General features: G+C 45.5%; 1 protein-coding gene across 9 annotated transcripts in view; it reads right to left on the reverse strand.

Moving 5' to 3' along the window:
* Positions 1-20,231, reverse strand: part of RUFY2 (RUN and FYVE domain containing 2) — a 41,423-nt gene extending 21,192 nt beyond the window's left edge. For 3 of the 9 annotated variants that reach the window (XR_011382424.1, XM_002718454.5, XM_070057747.1), the window contains exons 1-11: positions 19,465-19,900; positions 17,288-17,461; positions 13,480-13,597; positions 9,633-9,734; positions 7,576-7,699; positions 7,341-7,402; positions 6,067-6,132; positions 3,587-3,656; positions 1,990-2,091; positions 1,750-1,866; positions 1,115-1,282 (exon numbers count right to left, since the gene is read on the reverse strand). Coding sequence is in view for 6 of the 9 variants with exons in the window: in XM_002718454.5 (XP_002718500.3) it covers positions 1,115-1,282; positions 1,750-1,866; positions 1,990-2,091; positions 3,587-3,656; positions 6,067-6,132; positions 7,341-7,402; positions 7,576-7,699; positions 9,633-9,734; positions 13,480-13,597; positions 17,288-17,461; positions 19,465-19,573 (1,212 nt within the window). In the remaining 3 variants the exon portion in view is untranslated. Of the gene's footprint in view, positions 1-1,114; positions 1,283-1,749; positions 1,867-1,989; positions 2,092-3,586; positions 3,657-6,066; positions 6,133-7,340; positions 7,403-7,575; positions 7,700-9,632; positions 9,735-13,479; positions 13,598-17,287; positions 17,462-19,464 lie in introns of all 9 variants that reach the window. The other 6 variants (XR_011382422.1, XR_011382423.1, XM_008270046.4 and 3 more) reach the window with 5 other exon arrangements.
* Between the last annotated feature and the right edge of the window lie 567 nt (positions 20,232-20,798).

The following is a 20,798-nucleotide window of genomic DNA, read 5'->3' on the forward strand; positions in this document are numbered from 1 at the left end:
GATGGTCCAAGTGCATGGGCCCCTGCACATATATGGGAGACCGGGAAGAAGCACCTGGCTCCTGGCTACACCGGCCGTAGCGGCCATTTGGGGAATGAACCAATGAAAGGAAGACCTTTCTCTCTGTCTTTGCCTCTCACTGTCTGTAACTCTACCTCTCAAATAAATAAATAAAATATTTTTTTCAAAATGTAATAAAGAAAAAAATCTCTGTTTTTGAAGATAATAGAATTCTTGTAAAATATGTCATTCTTCAAATTAATTAAATTTAAGGGGATTTTGACAACAAATCTATTTAACAGCAATGTCATTTATTAGAAATTCACAATTACGATAGTGAAGCATCTCAGTCAAAATTAAACCTTTCTCAGTAATACACTGTCTAAACATGCAAAACACTTTTGGATGCTTGTTTATACTGTTAACATTTCAATATTAACAATATTAAATATATTGTTATTCAATATTAACAAATTCAGGGGCAGAGCTGTGGCACAGCAGTTTCAAGTCCCAGCTGCTCCACTTCCGATCCAACTCCCTGACTGCACCTGGGAAAGCAGCAGAAGATGACCCAGGTGCTTGGGCCCCTTTAACCACATGGCTCCTGGCTCCTGGCTCCGGATCACCCCCGCTCCACTCGGGGAGTGAACTAGCAGATGGAAGACCTCCTTCTCTCTGCCTCTCCCTCCCTCTCTTCAGTAACTCTGCCTTTCAAATAAATAAATATTTTAAAAACCTCCAGACAGGTGATATGTTTGTCCTTTATCATGTTTTTATAACACTTATTTGCTTTTTCGGTTTTCATTAATTTTACTATTTTTAACTTAACATATTAAGTTAAAAATGTACATATTTATAGGATATGATGTGATATTTTAACTTAAGATATTAAGTTAAAAATGCACATATTTATAGGATATGATGTGATATTTCCATATATTTATATACTGCATTAAATTTCTTAGCACTTCCATCAAGAAAAATACACACTGGCTCTTATAATCAATATGACATAGTTAAAAAGGGCTGATCTCTTAAAAACCAAACCCTTCCTACAAATATTCATTTTCGGTGTACACAAAAAGAATTACAAGAGATTAAGAAAATTCCTTACCTGCAACTTTTGATACATCTCTATGTTAATTGCTTTAACTTCCTCTAGTTGTTGTCGAAGGCCTATCAAAGTATCTTGTTTCTCGTGGATATCTTTCTCCAACAACTTCATGGCAAGTTCAATCTCATGTTTCATGCTTACTTGTACAGCTAGCTCATTCTCCACATCCTGCAATTTCAATGACTCCTCAATTCACATGCCCCTTCTCAGGGTATCAGAATCAGATACATGACAGCAATTGAGATCAACTTGGATTTCCCTTCACATCCAACCCAACTCCCTGCCAATGCGCCTAGGAAAGTAGCAGAAGATGGCCCAAGTGTTTGGGCCCTGCCACCCGTATGGGAGACTCAGATGGAGTTCCGGAGTCCTGCCTTTGGCCTGGCACGGTCCCAGTGGTTGAAGCCATTTGGGAAGTGAACTAGCAAATGGAAGATCTCTGTCTCTCCCTCTCTCACTCTGTCATTCTGCCAATTCAAATACATAAATCTTAAAAAAAAAAATCACTACAGTGGGAGCTTAAAGAATTTGAGAGGGTTAAGGGAGTGAGTTTGCTAGCTCAAGGAGACCTGAAGTTGTGCCTGGCTGAGAGTAAATTATCCCCAGGATTTTGCGATGTGACTCGTGTGACCTACCTGTCTTAGCTGAGACTCATCTCGAAGCTGTCTCCTGGCCTCACTGTACATCTCATCCAGCCCCTGCCGAGAATGCTTGTACGTCTGCACCTCAGTTTCCACATCCACTTTTGTGACCTAGAGAGAAAACATAAAGTTGTCTATTCCATATTAACTTCCATGAACACAGGACAAAAATTACCTCGTTTATGCGAAAATAGGATCATTTCTGACACAAGGCTGAAAGTAGTCCACACATACCTCTAGGTGCTGCTGTGTTTTCATTAAAATCAATTTATTTTCACTTCGTAACTGATGATTTTCTTCTTGCAGTTTAATGATATTATTTTTCGCGATAGCCAACTAAAAATTATGCAAAGGGGGCAAGAAAAAAAAGATTTTAAAAGATTTTTTATTTATATGTGCTTCACAGGTAATGTTCATGGCTATAAACAACAGAAAATAAAAATCTTCAATAGTAATTTTCAAACATTGATAGGAAAAGTGCACCCCTATTATCCCAAAATACCATTTAAAAATTACATTTTTAATTACTTTTGTACTACTATTTTGTAGTTGAAATATATTACACTTATTTGTTATGCCTATAATTATACCTACATTATACTTATTGTCTGATGTACAGTATGTCCTGAATACAAAGTATCTGAGTAAGCACATAAAGAACCATGCAATTAGTAATAAGACCATAAAGACTTGCTTAAAGAGACAAACACATGTAAGGAGAGAAAGTTGTATAATCACTGAAAAATCTAACACAGACACTCATGGTTACTGAATAGCATACACTGTAAAATCTGGGTTCATAACAATAATCTGAATGATTACAACTAACATCAGACAGCTCTCACCACTTAAGGTAAACATGAATAACTCTTGAGTAACTAAGTGGCTTGGCTCTGAGACCAGAATGAAAAAAAAGAATCCCAAGAAAGCAAAGCAGGAACCGTTCCCTAATGTTGGCTTGCAATTAGCTAATTTCTGAACACTTTATCCAGGATACAACTTATACTTCACATTGTATCTAACATCAAAAAGAGTTACAAACAGTAAATAGCTCCAAAATGGTCCCAATCCAGAGTCCCACCATCAAAATGAAAATGCATTTTAAAATGTGCTCCCTGGTTTGGAAAAAGGGGGCCAATTCTAAAAGAAAAAAGAATTTTGTCATGGAAAATAGGGCTGATAGCATTAATAAGAGACATCTTCCTGTAACGTAAATAGTTCTAAAAATAGGAAGCAATAACTTTGTGTAACAGATTTTCTTTAAAAGAAGATGAAAAATGTCTCTAAAAAGCAATTCTCCAAATAGTATTTAAAGAGAGCTAAGTGTCTGGTTGTTCTTCAAGTGAGCTCTGGGACCATCAGCCAGTCACTTCCCACAGTGCAGAGAAGCAGAGCACACAGGAAGTTTTACCCACGGGAGGTGGACAAAGGGTGGACATGATCATGCAGTGAGGCCTGTGAAGAGAAGTCACCCGAGCAGTGGAACAAGAGGGGCAGTATCACTCCAACGAGAATTTCTAACCATCGTCGGTGATTCCACCATCCAAATACCAGGTCATCCAGGCTCTAAGATAATCACAGGTCATCTATAGAAGTGTTGCATTTTGTCTCTGGAGCTCATTTCTAGAAGTTGAGTATCTCAAAGATTCACAAAACTGGGAGTTTGCCTAAAGAATATGTGGTTTCTGTATAACATCATCATCAACTGCATCTGTAAGTCTCCCATCACAACTCAAGTGTGTGTGCCCACACATGCTCAATCACACTTAAAACGGAAAAAGGTCACGGACAACAGGTGCAGGGAAGCAGCTCTGCTACTGGCTGACCATACCTCTTCAATCAGCTTGGTATTTGACTTTTCTAATGAATCCACTCTGGAATGAAGGCTGCTGACTGTGCTGCTGAAATTAGTAAAGAAAAAAATTCATTCAAAATCACCCCACGTCACAAAGGCAAGAAGAAGTATGTTGTTTTGCATTCATTATATTGACTTACATGTTACCAACTACCGGGCCTAAAGTTTCTGAGTGTGGGAAATTTCATCAACTTGGATAACTTGATTTGGCTAGGAAAGCAGCAAAGACCAAAGCAAACGAATCAATGTTTCCATTAAAATTTCTTTTGCTGCTACTCATGCATTTTTATCATCTTCTTAGAGTCCTTCTTGTATTTAAATGATACTAGTTGAAAGTAAAAATTCCACACAAAGATGACTAAATACTGTTAAAATTATACTTCAAATTATTTTTAAAAGGTTGAACTTTAAATATTCACTTGATAATCATGGGCTTTATCAACCACTTACACAGTGATCTACATTTCAAGCTTGACTCTGTTTTCCCTTTCTATTTCCATAACGTAGAGACCTCCAAAGTCATAGTTTGAGAACTATGAGACACTCAGCATCAGGTACCCTATCTGTTAACACCCTTTCTCTCAAGGATACAATCAAAGGTTAGGTTACACCCCGTGAACACACTTGTTTTTTGCACTTTTAAGTGGAACAAGAATGGGCATTATCATACATTTTATTAAATCCTATGTCTGGGGCAGGCGTTGTGACACAGCAGGTTAAGCTACCACTTCGGACACCCACATCCCATATCAGAGTGCAGGTTCTCTGCTGACAGTATGACCGCCATGAGTGTCACGTGACTACCAAGAACATAAAACGTGCCTAGTGAGACTTAGAATGTGCTGTCAAAGACACACAGATTTTGAAGCAAGTATCACAAAAAATGTAAAATATATAAAAATGAGTAATTTCTTTTACTGGTTATATAAGGGTTTTTTGGATTATATGTTAAAATAATACTTAGGGTATACTGGGTTAAATAAAATGTACTTTTTTTTTTTTTGACAGGCAGAGTTAGACAGTGAGAGAGAGAGAGAGAGAGAGAGAGAGAGAGAAAGGTCTTCCTTTTCCGTTGGTTCACCCTCCAAGTGGCCACTATGGCCAGTGCGTTGAGGCTGGCACGCTGCACCAATCCAAAGCCAAGAGCCAGGTGCTTTCTCCTGGTCTCCCATGTGGGTACAGGGCCCAAGAACCACTGCATTCCTGGGCCACAGCAGAGAGCTGGACTGGAAGAGGAGCAACTGGGACTAGAACCCGGGGTGCCAGCACCGCAGGCAGAGGATTAGCCTAGTGAGCCGCAGCACCGGCCAAAATGTATTTTTAACTAATTTTTATTTTTAAATTATCAGAAATTTGAAATTATCTGCCTTACATTATATTTTTACTAGAACTGCAGTACAGTATTTTGTTTATATTATTTATTTTATTTAGGACTGACAGAGATCAAGTGTTCCCATCAGCTGGTTCACCCTCCAAATGTGTGTAACAGCCAAGGCTGGGCCAGATCAAAGCCGAGAGCCCAGAATGGAACCTGGGTCTCCCACACGAATGGCAGGGACCCGAGTACTTGAGACGTCACCTGCTGCTTCTCAGGGTGCTGATGCTGGAATGCAGGGCAGAGTGGGGCCTCAAACCCAGGCGCTCTGATACGGGATGTGGCATGAACAGTGCCTTAACTGCGCCAAATGCCTGCCCCTGCTCTACAGGATTTGACACAGAAATCTCCGAAAGTCTTCTAAGCTAGAGCAGTCACTGATGGCCTCATTACCAAGGTGAAAACTTCCACCACAGAAGACAAAGCCAAATCACACATGAAGCCCTTTGCAGTAAGAAAACGAATTTTTTAAGAGATTTGCTTATTTAGTCGAAAGGCAGAGTTACAGAGAAAGAGGGAGAGATACAGAGCGATCTTCCATCTGCTGGTTCATTCCCCAGATGGCTGCAACAGCCAGGGCTGAGTCAGTTCCAAGCCAAGAGCTTCTTCCAGGTCTCCCACATGGTGCAGGGGCCCAAGCACCTGGGTCCTCTTTCACTTCTTTCCCAGGCGCATTAGCAGGGAGCTGGATTGGAAGTGGAGCAGCCACGACTCAAACCAGCGCCCATATGGGATGCTGGCAATGCAGGCGGCAGCTTAACCTGCTGCACCACCGCGCCAGCCTAGGTAAATGAATTTTTGAACCATCAAATTAATATAGACTTCCACCTTATCTAGGTTTTTTTTTTCCCTCAAGAAAATAAGCTTAAAATTCTATTTATACTCTACAAAGATTCCATTTAAAATCAAACTCTCATTTTCTGCTGAACATGAATTAGCTGCAATAATTCTCTCTGTTCTTAATTTCCAGTCTCTAGGCCCTCAACCCTTCCCAAAGACGCCTGGAAGAAAGGATTGGGTTAAGCTGAACTTAAGGGAAAATAACAAAAACAGAAACACAGTAAGAATCCAGAATACTTACTTCAGTTGCCTATTTAATTCTTCAACGTAATTCTTTTGATCTAATATGGCAGCAATTTGAACATTCCTATAGGGAGGAAAAAGCAGCTTTGTACTAATTAGAAAGTTATTTATTAGATGTAAAAAAATTATCAAAAATTGTTGTGAAACATCATTGTCCTGTCTTTCAAACAAAATTTAAGAATCTTTGTAGTCACAGAGCAGCAAGCTGTGTATCAATTCTAATCTTTGTTGAAGAAATCACTGGCTAATACTAGACTCAGCATAACTGGTGCATTTTATCATTGTTTTAAAGTTTTATTTATGTTGAAAGTCAGCATTACAAAGAGGGGGAGAAATAGAGAGGTCTTCCATCTGCTGGTTTACTCCCCAAATGGCCGCAATGGCCAGAGCTGGGCCAGGCTGAAGCCAGGAGCCAGGAGCGCCACTGGGGTGTTCCAGTGCATGGCAGGGGACCAAACACTATGCTTCCGCTGCTCTTCCCAGGCCATTAGCAAGGAGCTGGGTCAGAAGTAGAGCAGCCAGGACATGAACCGGTGCCAATATGACTCTTTACCCACTCTGCCACAATGCAAGTCCCAAATTAGTATACTTTAAATTTAAACAGGTAGATCTCAAAATAAATCAGCATGGGGGCCAGCGCTGTGGCATAGCGGTTTAAAGCCCTGGCCTGCAGTGCCGGCATCCCATATACATGCTGGTTTGAGTCTTGGCCACTCCACTTCTGATCCAGCTCCCTGCTAATGGGCCTAAGAAAGCAGTAGAAGATGGCCCAAGTGCTTGAGCCCCTGCACCCCCATGGGAGACCTGGAAAAAGCTCCTGGTTCATGGCTTTGGATTGGCCCAGCTCCAGCCACTGCAGCCATTTGGGGACTGAACCAGTGGATGGAAGACCTCTCTCTCTCTACCTCTCTGTTAACTCTTTCAAATAAATAAAATAAATCTTAAATAAATAAATCAGCACATGTAAGCTTGTAAATAATACACTTTCATCCCTTATATCACAAAACATAGCTACTAAATTATACTATTAAAATGAGTCTCATAACTACAGATAGGACCAAAAGTCCTACTTTATCCTAAAGCCTCCTTCTTCTAAGTGATTTTCCTAAATTTGCTTTGAAAAATTGGTAATAAAAAGTAAAAATTAAAAGCAGGAAACACAGGAGAGAGGAAAAAAAGCAAACAAAAACTAATTGCAGGTAAATCAATCTCATACTGACTTTCAGAGAGCTATGACAAAATACATGTGGAATAACATGAAAAAAATCATACCTTTCTTTATTTCCAATATCTTCTTCATTCTTTAAGTACATGGAAAAGTCAATCACTCCAACCTGAAGTAAACAAAGTTATTTTTATTTAAAAGGAAGAAATAATACATTACTGGAAGTACCTTACACATGTAAACGAATTGCATTTCTTTAGTATTCACCAGCATTGTTGTGGCTCCAGGTGGCCCCTGGATCAAGGAGGAACCTGGGCATCGCAGGGCAACCACTCTACTTACCTGTGAGTCTAAATCCTCTCCCTTCACACACAGGTTCGCATCGATCACGTTCAGGCCAACCAGCAGCCCCACAATCACTGCTCCTTCCTCTTCCATCATCAGTGCGTGATACTCATAGAACTCGCTGCAAAATTCAAACAATAAAAAACATTACAAGTGTATTTCAAAAATCAATTACAGAATATTAGCGCCTTACCTTCCTAACTGTGTACTTAATAGACATGGAGAGTCAGGCATCTTTAAATATACCTTTCTACATGTGAATAACATTTTAGAATTTTGAAATTTAAACGTCAGGGCCGGCACCGTGGCATAGCGGGTAAAGCTGCTGCTTGCAGTGCCAGCATCCCATATGGGCACCAGTTCGAGTCCCAGAGGCCCCATTTCTGATCCAATTCTCTGCTATGGCCTGAGAAAGCAGCAGAAGATGGCCCAAGCCCTTGGGCTCCTGCACCCACGTGGGAGACCCGGAAGAAGCTCCTGGTTCCTGGCTTCAGATCGCCTCAGCTCTGGCTGTTGCAGCCAACTGGGGAGTGAACCAGCAGATGGAAGACCTCTCTCTCTCCCTCTCCCTCTCCCTCTCTCTGCCTCTCTGCCTCTCTCTGTGTAACTCTGATCTTCAAATAAATAAAAAAGAAATTTAAACATCAATATTGAAAAACTTCTTAAAAAAAGGACTGAAGGAGATAAAAGTAGAAAATGAATTTTGAGAAAAGGAAAAGAGAAGCCAAAAGAGATCAAAAGAAAAAGGCAACACTGAAGCCTCCAACTCCTGACTCTCAGGACAGGGGACTGGCACTGACCTGATCATGACACTTTTTCAGAGTTGAATTTTCATCTCTAAGATTCATTAAGTCTATGGGGATAAAGACTAAGGTGGGAAATGAACACGAAACATTTCAAAACTTGTGCTCAAGTCAACACATTTGGTAGGTACATCATAAATGTTCTTAACAGATAAACCAATTAAAGACACTGAAGAATATCTAATTCTAAAAAAAAAAAAAATGTCCAAACAAGAAACCCATGAAAGAAACAGGACCATCTAAACACTAAGAATTGCCAATATTAACTGTGACTTCAACTCATAGTCAGCATGCTACTAAGCATACCAAGTAGCACAGTCATTGCCATTTAACAAATGAGAAAACTGAGGTGTAAAACCAGAGCCATAAGAAAGACCAAGGCCGGCGCTGTGGCTCACTGGGTTAATCCTCCACCTTGCGGCGCCGGCACAGCGGGTTCTAGTCCTGGTCGGAGCGCCGGATTCTGTCCCGGTTGCCCCTCTTCCAATCCAGCTCTCTGCTGTGGCCAGGGAGTGCAGTGGAGGATGGCCCAAGTGCTTGGGCCCTGCACCCCATGGGAGACCAGGAAAAGCACCTGGCTCCTGGCTTCAGATCAGCGCGGTGCGCCGGCCGTGGCAGCCATTGGAGGGTGAACCAACGGCAAAGGAAGACCTTTCTCTCCCTCTCTCTCTCTCTCACTGTCCACTCTGCCTGCCAAAAAATGAAAAAAAAAAAAAAAAAAAAGAAAGAAAAGAAAAGAAAGAAAGAAAGAAAGACCAAAACCAGGGCCAAGTTCCTGACAACACCAGAAAGGCACAGGAAGTGCCAGGACGGACGTAGGGCCGCCACAGACCTCCTCCCTGCGGGTCTGCCCTCAACACTGGGCTTCCGGTCTCACCTGGGCCTGCACTACTACTGAAGACACGGCTTGGACATTCACGATCTAAAAAGAAACTTGAGCAATTAAATTCCATAAAATACTGTTATCCATAAAATTAATTATAATTCAGAAAACCAAAACTAACTTATAAATATACATAAATTTCCCCTTATTGGCAAATAGTAAATTTATGATATTCATATTTTAGGCCAGTTCCTGACCCGTGTTCTCCCCTACCACGTGTTCTTCTCTTTTACTTACCTCCTTTTTTTTATTTTATGCCATCTTATTGTATTTTATGTACCTTCTTGTACTACATCTTATATCCTTTTTGGAAAACAAGATACAATTGAAATGAAAAATGAAAGTGAACATGACTTAGTGATACTAACCTAAAGAGATCCCTCTGAATAATTAAGCAGCGCAGGTAATCGGCCATCTTTTTTTGCATGAGGGCTAACCGAAGCCATGCTCTTGCACGACCCAGGGGGGTCCTGAAAAGAAAACAGCGGTCAGAAAAACAGCCCTGGCCGGAGAGCCGCTACTCGTTCCACTGCTGCTGAGGCACATCCCACAAGGAAGAAGGGCACTCTGTCACAGCTTTGTTTTCATTTCTACAGTTTTAAACCCAATTTTTGAGCATGCAAACCCATTCTATAAATCTACACTTGTAGAACACCTAAGTACAAATTTTTTTTTAAGGATTTCTTCAGGGGGCTGGCACTGTGGGACGCAGCAGGTTAATGCCCTGGCCTGAAGTACCGGCATCCCATATGGGTACCAGTTTGAGCCCTGGCTGCTCCTCTTCCGATCCAGCTCTCTGCTATGGCCTGGGAAAGCAGTAGAAGATGGCCCAAGTCCTTGGGCCCCTGCACCCACGTGGGAGACCCGGAAGAAACTCCTGGCTCCTGACTTTGGATCGGCGTAGCTCCAGCCGTTGCAGTCAATTGGAGGGTGAACCTTCAGATGGAAGATCTCTCTCTCTCTCTGCCTCTCCTTCTCCCTGTGTAACTCTGACTCTCAAATAAATAAATAAATAAATCTTTAAAAAAAAAAAAGATTTCTTCAGGGCCAGCATTGTGGCATAACAGGTAAAGCCACCTCCTGCGATGCGAGCACCCAACATGGGCGGCAGTCCAAGTCCCAGCTGCTAGACTTCCAATCCAGGTCCTTGCCAATGTGCCTGGGAAAGCAGCAGAGGATGGCCTAAGTTCTCAGGCTCCTGCACCCAGGTGGGAGACTGAATGAAGCTCCTGGCTCCGGGTTCAGCCTGGCCTAGCCCCAGCCACTGCAGCCATCCAGGGAGTGAATCAGCAGATGGAAGATCTCTTTCCCTCTAACCTTTTCAAATAAAGAAAGAAGTCTTTAAAAAATTTTTTTGTCTTCATCTTTTTATTTGAAAAGCAGAGTGATGGGGGTGGAGGGGAAGAGGGAGAGACAGAGAGATATCTTTCGTCCATTGATTCACTCCCCAAATGGCTTCAACAGCCAGGGCTGGGCCAGGAAACTCAGGGTCAGGAACTCTACCCGGCCCCTGATGTGATTTTTTTTAAATTATTTAGGGGCTGACATTGTGGTATAGCTGGTTAAGCTGTTGCTTGTGAAGGGGTAGCCCATATCAGAGTGCCAGTTGCTAATGTGCCAGGGAAAGCAGTGACGATGACCCATATACTTGGGACCCTGCACCCACAAGGGAGACCGAAGTGGAGCTCCAGGCTCCTGGCTTAAACCTGGCCCAGCCCCGGCCACTGCAGCCATCTGGGGAGTGAACCAGCAGATGGAATCTCTCTCTCTCTCTTTGCCTTTCAAGTGAACAAATCTTTAAAAAATAAAAGACAGGGCCAGAGCCATGCGTGGTGGGTTAAGCTGCCAGCTCAACAGCAGCATCCCGCATGAGCACCAGTCCAAGCCCTGGCTGCTCCGCTTCTGATCCAGCTCCCTGCTAATGCACCTGGGAAAGCAGAAGATGGCACGACTATTTGGGTCCCTGAACCCATGTGGCAGACCCCAACAGGGTTCCAGGCTCCTGCCTTCAGCCTGGCCCGGCCCTGTCCATTGTGGCCATTTGGGGAGTGAACTAGTGGATGGAAGATCTCTTTCTTTCTCTGTTTCTCCCTCTCTCTCTGCAATTCTGCCTTTCAAATAAATAAATAAATCTTTAAAAAAAAAACTTCACCTAATATGATATTGTACACAGTATCACATATGAATACCACTTTGTATTTAATTATAAAAATTGGGTTTGAATCCTTGCTCTGACATTTCTCTCTCTTCTCTCTCTCTCTTTTTTTTTTTTTTTTTTAAGATTTATTTGAAAGGCAGAGTTACAGAGAGGCAGAGGCACAAGCAGATAAAGAGATCTTCCACCCACTGGTTCACTCCCCAAATGTCCACAACAGCCGGAGCTGGGCTGATCCGAAGCCAGGATCCAGGAGCTTCCTTCGGGTCTCCCACGTGGGTGCAGGGGCCCAAGGACTTGGGCCATTTTCCATTACTTTCCCAGGCCATGGCAGAGAGTTGGATTGGAAGCAGAGCAGCAGGAACACAAACTGATCCTCATAGGGGATGCCAGCACTGCAGGCGCGGTTTTACCCACTAGGCCACAATGCCGGCCCCACTCTGACATTTCTTAACTATGACTTCTCTGGCATTGATTTTTCACATCTGTACACATCTCTACCCTTTAAGAGTGACTTAAGCACTAAATAAGATATTTTATATAAAATGTTATCTTTAAAAAAGACATATCGGGGCCAGTGCAGTGGCATAGTAGGTTAATCCTCTGCCTGCAGCACCGGCATCGCATATGGGCACTGGTTCTAGTCCAGGCTGCCCCTTTTCCCATCCAGCTCTCTGCTATGGCCTGGGAAAGCAGTAGAGAATGGCCCAAGTCCTTGGGCCCCTGCACCCGCGTGGGAGACCAGGAAGAGGCAACTGGCTCCTAGCTTTGTATTGGTGCAGCTCCAGCCCTTGTAGCCATCTGGGGAGTGAACCAACAGAGGGAAGACCTCTCTCTCTGTCTCTCCCTCTCACTGTCTGTAACTCTACCTCTTAAATAAATAAAATATTAAAAAAAAAAAAAAAGACTTATCTGAAACGTAGTTAGAGAGAAAGAAGGAATAAAGAAAGAGAGGTCTTCTATCTGCTGGTTCACTCCCCAGATGGCCATAACAGCCAGGGCTGGGCCAGGCTGAAGCCAGGAGCAAGGAGCTTCTTTTAGGTCCCCCATGTGAGCGCAGAGGACCAGGTACTTGGCCCATCTGCTGCTGCTTTTCCCAGGTCATTAGCAGAGAGCTGGACCTGATATAGAACAGCCAGGACACAAACCTGCACCCATATGGGATGCTGCCAACGCAGGAGGTGGCTTTACCTGCTATGCCACAGTGCTGGCCCCCAAAAAGGTTGTCTTGTTATAAACAGTGGCTATTTATCACTCAATAAAGTCCAACTATTATACTCCCCATAACATATAAAACTCTAAATTGTAAAGCTATCTAGGAGGAAAACTTATAATCTGACAGAGGTGCTAAGCATAAAAAGCACCTCACTCACAAGAATTAAGATAAACTAATGGGAGCACTTAATTTTAATTACACCATCAAGAACCTAAAAACTTAGCCTTAACACTTTATACCTGCAAAAAATGTTCAATGTTCATGAGTTTCTAACTAGAAAACTCAAGTTTTTAGTACCTTACACATATACTTGTTTGATGAAACAGGTAGGTCTCACTAATGCTTTCAATTTTCAGAGACACAAAAGTAATATGCGGAAGTCTAATATGTGGAGGTTTGTAAATGGCTCAGCTGAGGACTGCCGTCTCCTGAGCCTCTGCCCTAAATCGGGCCTACCTAATTCAATCTGCAACAAGACACCTACCTGCTATGTGCACACTGGGTTAGCACTTAGAAAACAGAGGTGCTTAATGTTACACCTATCTTAAAGAGACATGCAATTTCCTGCAATACAAAGCAGAACTGAAGTAAGTGATAAAACAAAGTGGGAAATATTGTAATAAGAGCACAATGGAAGAAGCAGTTAATTCTTATTGAAGGGGACAAGAGAAGCTTCATAAAGGAAATGGAATTGGAGCCGAACTAAGGAATGTCCAAAATTCATGGACAGAGGAGAGAAGGGTACATGAGGCGGAGAGCAGGTAAGGCCGTAGAGTGGGAGGTGTTCTGGCAGAACCGCGGGCACCCTGTGCAGCCAGGGGTGCACTAGAACACACTTGCTTACTTAAGACCAGGTAAGTCCCGGACACTGGCTCCTATTTCCTCTGCTTCTGGATGCAGCTTCTCCACCAGCTCCAAAGGGCCCCAGATGGTTTTGTTGTAACTCAAAAATGATTTTCTTACTGAAAAAAAGAAAATAAATACAATGCACCTACACAATTTCAACATATAAAAGTATAGTAACTTAAGTTTTCTTTTTTAAACAAACAGTATTTATTCATTATTTGAAAGGCAGAGATACAGAGAGACAGGAGAGGCAGAGAGAGAGAGATCTTCTATCCACTGGTTCACTCCCCAAATGGCTGCAATGGCCAGAGCTGAGCTGATCAAAGCCATGAACTAGGAGCTTCTTCTAAGTCTCCCACTTGGGTGCAGGGGCCCAAGCACTTGGGCCATCTTCTATTGCTTTCCTAGGTGCATTAGCAGGGAGCTGGATCAGAAGTGGAGCAGTTAGGACTCAAACCGGCTCCCATATAGGATACCAGCACCACAGGTCGGGGCTTTAACCTGCTGCAACACAGCACCAGCCCCATTGTTCCTTTTTTTAAAAGATGTATTTATGGCGCTGACTCTGTGTTATAATGAGCTAAGACTCCAGCTGTGGTGCCAGCATCCCATATGGGTGCCAGTTTGTGACCTGGCTGCTCCTCTTCTGATCCAGCTCTCTACTATGACCTGGGAGAGCAGTGGAAAATGGCTCAAGTACTTGGGCCCCTGTATCTGCATGGGAGACCCAGAAGAAGGTCCTGGCTCCTGGCTTCAGATCGGCCCAGCTCTCATCATTGCACCCATTTCGGGAGTGAACCAGCAATGGAAGACCTCTCTCTCTGTCTCTCCCTCTCTCTGCCTATAACTCTACCTCTCAAATAAATAAATCTATCTTCCAAAAAAAGATGTATTTATATACTCAAAAGGCAGAGCAACACAGAGAGTGGGGAGGGGGAGAGGGAGAGAGATATTCCATCCATTGGTTCACTCCCCAAAATGTCACTACAGCCAGGTCTGGATAGTCCAAAGCCAGGAGCCAGGAATTCCATTCTGGTCTCACACATGAGTGGCATGGGTCCAGGGGCCGGCCCTGTGGCACAGCAGGTTAATGTCCTGGCCTGAAGCGCCAGCATCCCATGTGGGCTCCAGTTTGAGACCCGGCTACTCGTCACTTCCGATCTAGCTGTCTGCTGTGGCCTAGGAAAGCAGTAGAAGATGGCCCATGTCCTTGGGCCCCTGCACCCAAGTAGGAAACCCGGAAGAAGCTCCTGGTTCCTGGCTTCGGATCGGTGCAGCTCCAGCCATTGTGGCCAATTGGGGAGTAAACCATCAGATGAAGACCTCTCTCTCTCTCTGTCTGTCTGTCTCTCTCTCTCTCTGCCTCTCCTTCTCTCTCTGTGTAACTCTGACTTTCAAATAAATAAATCTTTAAAAAAAAAAAGGAGTGGCATGGGTCCGAATACTTGGGCCATCTTCTGGTGTCTTCCCAGGTGTATCGGGAAGCAAGACCAGAAGCACAGCAGCTGGGACTCCAACCACACTCTGATATGGAATGCCAGCATCACAGTGGTGGCTTACTCACTGTGCCACACTACCAGCCCCACAAAGCAGCTTTATAATGATACATCAAGATAAGCCTATGACTGCCATAACACAGTTCACTGTGTTTTACGAAGTGGAGGATAATAAGCATCAGGCATTGCGATACAGTGGGTTAAGCAACTACTTGGTTAAGCATCCCATATCAGAATGCCTGGGTTGGAGCTCCAGCATTTTTTAATTCTTTAAAAAAAAAAAGATTTATTTATTTATTTAAAGGCAGAGTTATGGGGGGGGGGGGGGAGAGAGAGAGAGAGAAAGAGAAAGATAACTCTTTCATCTGCTGGTTCAATTCACAAATGGTTGAGACTTGGCCAGGCCAAAGCGAGGAGCCTAGAACTCCATCCAGGTCTCCCATATGGGTGGGCAGGAGCCCAAGACCTTCTGCTGCTTTCCCAGGTGCATTAGCAGGGAGCTGGATCAGAAGCGGAACAGAAAGGACTTGAACTGTTGCTTACACGGGACACTAGCACTGCAGGTGACGGCTAACCTGCTGCGCTACAACGCCAGCCCCCGGGCTCTGATTCTGGTCCACCTTCCTGCTGATGTGCACCCCGGGAGGCAGGGGGTGACAGCTCAAGCACCTGGGCCCCTATTAACCATTTGGAAGACCCAGATGGATTTCAGGGCTCCAGGCTCTCTCTCTTTCTCTCTCACTGTGCCTTTCAAGTAGCTGAAAATAAACTTACTAAAATGTGATCTAAACTTTTATACAAATGGGAAGATCACAAACCACACCACTAAGTTTTATAGAATAATATTTATAGCATGATATTTATAGTAAAAGAAAAAAACAGAAAAGGATTAAAAGAATGACTTCCTTTAGGGAGATCAAAGGAAACGGACAGAAACTTGCTTTATACAGTTCTAAGTTTTTGATACAAAAAGCACTTATCTCATTATTATTTATATAACTTGAAGAAATAATTTGAGGCCAGCATCATGGCGTAATGGGTTAAGCCATAGCCTGCGACACTGGTATTCCATATGGGCTCTGGTTTGAGTCCCAGCTGCTCCACTTCTAATCCAGATGTCCCAAGTACCTAGCTCCCACGCAGGAGACCTAGCTGAAGCTCCTGGCTCCTGGCTTTAGCCTGGCCCAGACCTGGCTGTTGCAGCTATTTGGAGAGTGAACCAGTGGATACAAGATATTTCTTTTCTTTCTCTCTCTCTCTCTCTCTTCCTCTGTAACTCTGCCTTTCAAATAAATAAATAACTTTATGTCTCTAATTAAAGAAATAAAAATGAGTATATTTATATCACATAAGATAGCTCAAATTTTGTTGTCAAGGTTTCTTTCTTTCTTTCTTTCTTTTTTTTTTTTTTTTTTTTTTTTTTTTGACAGGCAGAGTGGACAGTGAGAGAGAGAGACAGAGAGAAAGGTCTTCCTTTTGCTGTTGGCTTACCCTCCAATGGCCGCCGCGGCCGGCGTGCTGCAGCTGGCGCACCACGCTGATCCGATGGCAGGAGCCAGGTACTTATCCTGGTCTCCCATGGGGTGCAGGGCCCAAGCACTTGGGCCTTCCTCCACTGCATTCCCGGGCCACAGCAGAGAGCTGGCCTGGAAGAAGGGCAACCAGGACAGAATCCGGCGCCCCGACCGAGACTAGAACCCGGTGTGCCAACGCCACTAGGCGGAGGATTAGCCTTTTGAGCCCCAGCGCCGGCCAAGGTTTCCTTCTTAAAGTATATTTTATTGGGGCCAGTGCCATGGCACAGGTTAATCCTCCATCTGTGGAGCCGGCATCCATATAGATGCCAGTTCTAGTCCCAGCTGCTCCACTTCCGATCCAGCTCTCTGCTGTGGCCTGGGAAAGCAATGGAAGATGGCCCAAGTTGTTGGGCCCCTGCACCCGCATGGGAGACCCAGAAGAAGCTCCTGGCTCCTAATCAGTGCAGTTGTGGCCATCTGGGGAGTGAACCAGCGGATGGAAGACCCCTCTCTGCCTCTCCTCTCTCTGTTTAACTGTGACTTTCAAGGAAAATAAATAAATCTTAAAAAAAAAAAAAAAAGATACTAACAGGTGAGCATTTTCTAAAGAGCATCTATTCGAAAACAAAGTAGTTAAGATGTTTTCTCCCTAAATAATCCACTCAAGTGTTTTAAAATTCCATATAACAGTGATTATGGCCTGGAAAAAAAAATACTACATTTTCAAGGATATTTAAGATGGAAGGGGGGGAGGGTTCTAAGGCAATTTTTTTTTTAAATAATCTTGTGGTACCTTTAAGACCATGTTTCAGACAATGCTCCATAACGACAAAGAACTGCTGCAAGGGAGGGTAGTCAGAATCCAGGGTGCGGCCAAAGCTCAGAGCCGATTCAATGAGCCCTTTGATACTCAGTTTAGCCATGTTTAGCAAGTTTGCTCGCTCGACAGCTGTGGGGTCTTTTGTAGCTGAAAGCACAAGAAGTCCAACATCATTGCAAGGCATTACAGTGAGAAACAGACAAACTCTTCTCTTCCCCCAGTGACACCAACAGTGATTTGCTTATTCTTGCAGGGAAAACCTGACTGTTTCCCAACTAAGGTAACTTCACGATTCCCTCACACATACCATAGGAAACCACCACGCCCATTGCTGCCAGGGTGTGTAAGTCATGCTCAAGGCTCTGCAAATTTGCCATTCTGTATTTTAATTTTGCGGTATCTCTTTGCAAGGAAAGTTTTAAAAACAGTATTCTGCAGAGGTACGTTTGCAGTCATAGACAACATGTTTAAGGGGCTCACGTAAATGCTGGATGGTAGGCACTGTGTAAAGATGAATTTCAAGGCAAAAATGTTCAGAATAAACTAGCAATAAAAAGTAGTTGAAATTCTGGCCAGCACCGCGGCTCACTAGGCTAATCCTCCGCCTTGCGGCGCCAGCACACCGGGTTCTAGTCCCGGTCGGGGCACCGGATTCTGTCCCGGTTGCCCCTCTTCCAGGCCAGCTCTCTGCTGTGGCCAGGGAGTGCAATGGAGGATGGCCCAAGTGCTTGGGCCCTGCACCTGCATAGGAGACCAGGAGAAGCACCTGGCTCCTGTCATCAGATCAGCGCGGTGCACCGGCTGCAGCGCGCCGGCTGTGGCAGCCATTGGAGGGTGAACCAACGGCAAAGGAAGACCTTTCTCTCTGTCTCTCTCACTGTCCACTCTGCCTGTCAAAAATAAAAAATAAATAAAAAGTAGTTGAAATTCTAACATTTCAGTAATACTCGTAACAAATGAAACAGGTAAAATACACTGACAAAAAAGAAAATACAGCAGTCACTCAATTTCTCATTTTCACTTTGTCCTGTTTTTTCATTCTCCCAGGAATTCTGCATTGCATGATTCCATTCTAAAGCCCTCCGCCCTTCCACATAGCCGACGCTGTCCACTGTTTCAGACTGGTACCGAGTTAACGGATGCACTTGCAAAAAGCCTTATTTTTAATTGCTATTTTCAAATTCACAAAAATAGTTTTCTTCCCACAAGTTTTATTCTCAGTTTACTTAAGACACTCAGATGCGTCCCCATTCTGGCACCATCGCCGTGACTGGCAGGAGTATTTTCAGTAAACACAGATGACAAAACTGAGGAGCTAAGGGCACACATGGTGGTGCGGTGGGTTAAGCCACAGCTTGGGATGGCTGCTCCTTGGCTTCTGCTCCAGCTTCCGGCTAATGCCTCCTGGGAGGCAGCAGAGGACGGCCCCAGTGCTTGGGCCCCTGCCATCCACGTGGGAGACTCTGCTGGAGTTCTGGCCTCCGAGCTGTTGCAGGCATTTGGGAAGTGCACCAGCAGATGTTAAGATCTCTCTCTATTTCTCTCTCCAAGAAGATGAAAATAATAAACATTCTTTAAAAACGGAGATGCAAAAAAAATGAAGCACCTAGTAAAATATCATTTCATCATCTCCGAGAAATGTATAAATCCAAGTACGCAAAATGCCCATTTTTCTCCCACTGGACACAAACCCAGAGTTCCCAGGGACCTAGCATTCCAGTTCTGAGCCGGGCGTGAAGCCTGACGCCGATTCTTCACCAACATAAAAGGCTGTGACCAAGCTGGCGGCCGACACCGTCCCCACCCGCTCGCCCCTTTTCTGCAAATCTGCATCGCGCTATGTATGACTCCCTCTTTATTTTCCGGAGCGACATCGCCTGACGCCCCCTGAGTTACGGCCATTCTCATTTTTCTAACAGTGCCCACCCCACCAGCAAGGTGCGACAGGACCACCACAGAAAGGCACCCGCAGTTCCCACGCCCAGGGCCGCCTACACGGCCGCCACGCCCCGGCGGGCCGCAGGTGCACCGCCACGCTGCAAAGCACCGGGGACGCCCGGGCCCACAGCCCCCTCTCTGCCCCTCTTCCTCCCCTACCCCCAGGCTACCCGAAGGTCCGGGGGCGCCCCCAGGACCCCGCGTGGGCTCACCCAGCGTCTTGCCCGGCATGGCTCGCCCTCGCCCTCCCTCGGCGTCGGGCACCCAGGCGGAAGCCTGAGACGCGTCTTCCCTCCGCCACCCCCAAACCTGGAAAGTCATCGCCCTGTCGGCCACTGTCCCTCGACCCGGAGACACCCAGGCCGGCCCTGTCCTCGCTCCCGGGGAGCCGTCGGACCTCGAGTCCTCAGTCACTGGGCCTCAGACTGGGGGCGGGGACGCGAAGGGAAACGAGGGGGGCGCGTTGCCATGGCGACCCCGGGAGCCCCCGAGTCCTGGGCTGCCCCCGCCCACCCTAGACTCGGGCCCCAGCTCGGAGTCGGCGGCCCTCCGCGGCCCCCTTCCCGGCCCTCCTCGCCCGGCCGCGACCGGCAGCCCCGGGACTTAGGGCCAGAGGCTCGCTGTCGGCCCGCTCCCCTTACCCATGGCGGCGTCGCGGTCTCGGGCAGGGGCTCCCAGGGCCCGGCCAGCAGCTCCCTCCAGGCGCCGGGCGGCCACCACCGCATCTGCAAGCAGGCCCGCTGCGGCCCACAGCGCCCCCGGCGGCGGGAGGACATCCGGGCGGCTCCGGAGGGCCGGGGCGCCCGCTCCAGGCAGGAGAGAAAACCCGCCCCTGCCCCTCGCGTCCATAGGGACCCGTGCGGGAGGAGCCGGAGGGCTGGATTCCCGCCCGAGACCACCAGCCTCGCCCGGGGCCTCCGCCAGTCGCGGGGGCTGGCCTTGCGAGAGGGTTGGAGCCCCGGGAAACTGCCTGCACCCCCGCGGGCCGGCGGGGATGACATCGACCGCACCTGCCCGGCCTTGCTTTCCCCCTCACAAACGCACAGAGGCTAACAGCGGGCAGAAATCTGCTGAAACTGTGTAGAAAGCCCCAGAGCACGACGTTTAAATCGGCCTGTGAAGTGCCTTGGGAAACGCGGCGAGCAGCAGCCTCCTTAGTCAAGGGCAACAGATGAGATAAAGCCGGTGTCTTCCTGTCCCAGGGAGGTGGAGATTTAAGGCTTCAAGGTTAGAGCACACACCAGGTCTAAGTTATATCAGCTTGGGAAAATAGAGCTGTTACCTAGTTACATCAGCGCCTGCTGAGACTGGCTGAGCTAGATAATAAACCCATATATTCTTGTAATGGGGCGACGTTTTTCTCTGCATCGCTTTGGCCAGTATAAAATTTTTTAAAACCTCTTTGGGTTTTAGCTTTTCTTCATTATGATATAATCACATCTGGATAAAAATGTGTGAAACAGGGGCTGGCATAGCAGGTTAAGCCACTGCCTGGTATGCGGGCATACCATCTAGCCTCCTGGGAAATCCAGGGGAAGACCCAGAT

The sequence above is a fragment of the Oryctolagus cuniculus genome, chromosome 15, assembly GCF_964237555.1.
Source record: "Oryctolagus cuniculus chromosome 15, mOryCun1.1, whole genome shotgun sequence".
NCBI classification, from domain to species: Eukaryota; Metazoa; Chordata; class Mammalia; order Lagomorpha; family Leporidae; genus Oryctolagus; species Oryctolagus cuniculus.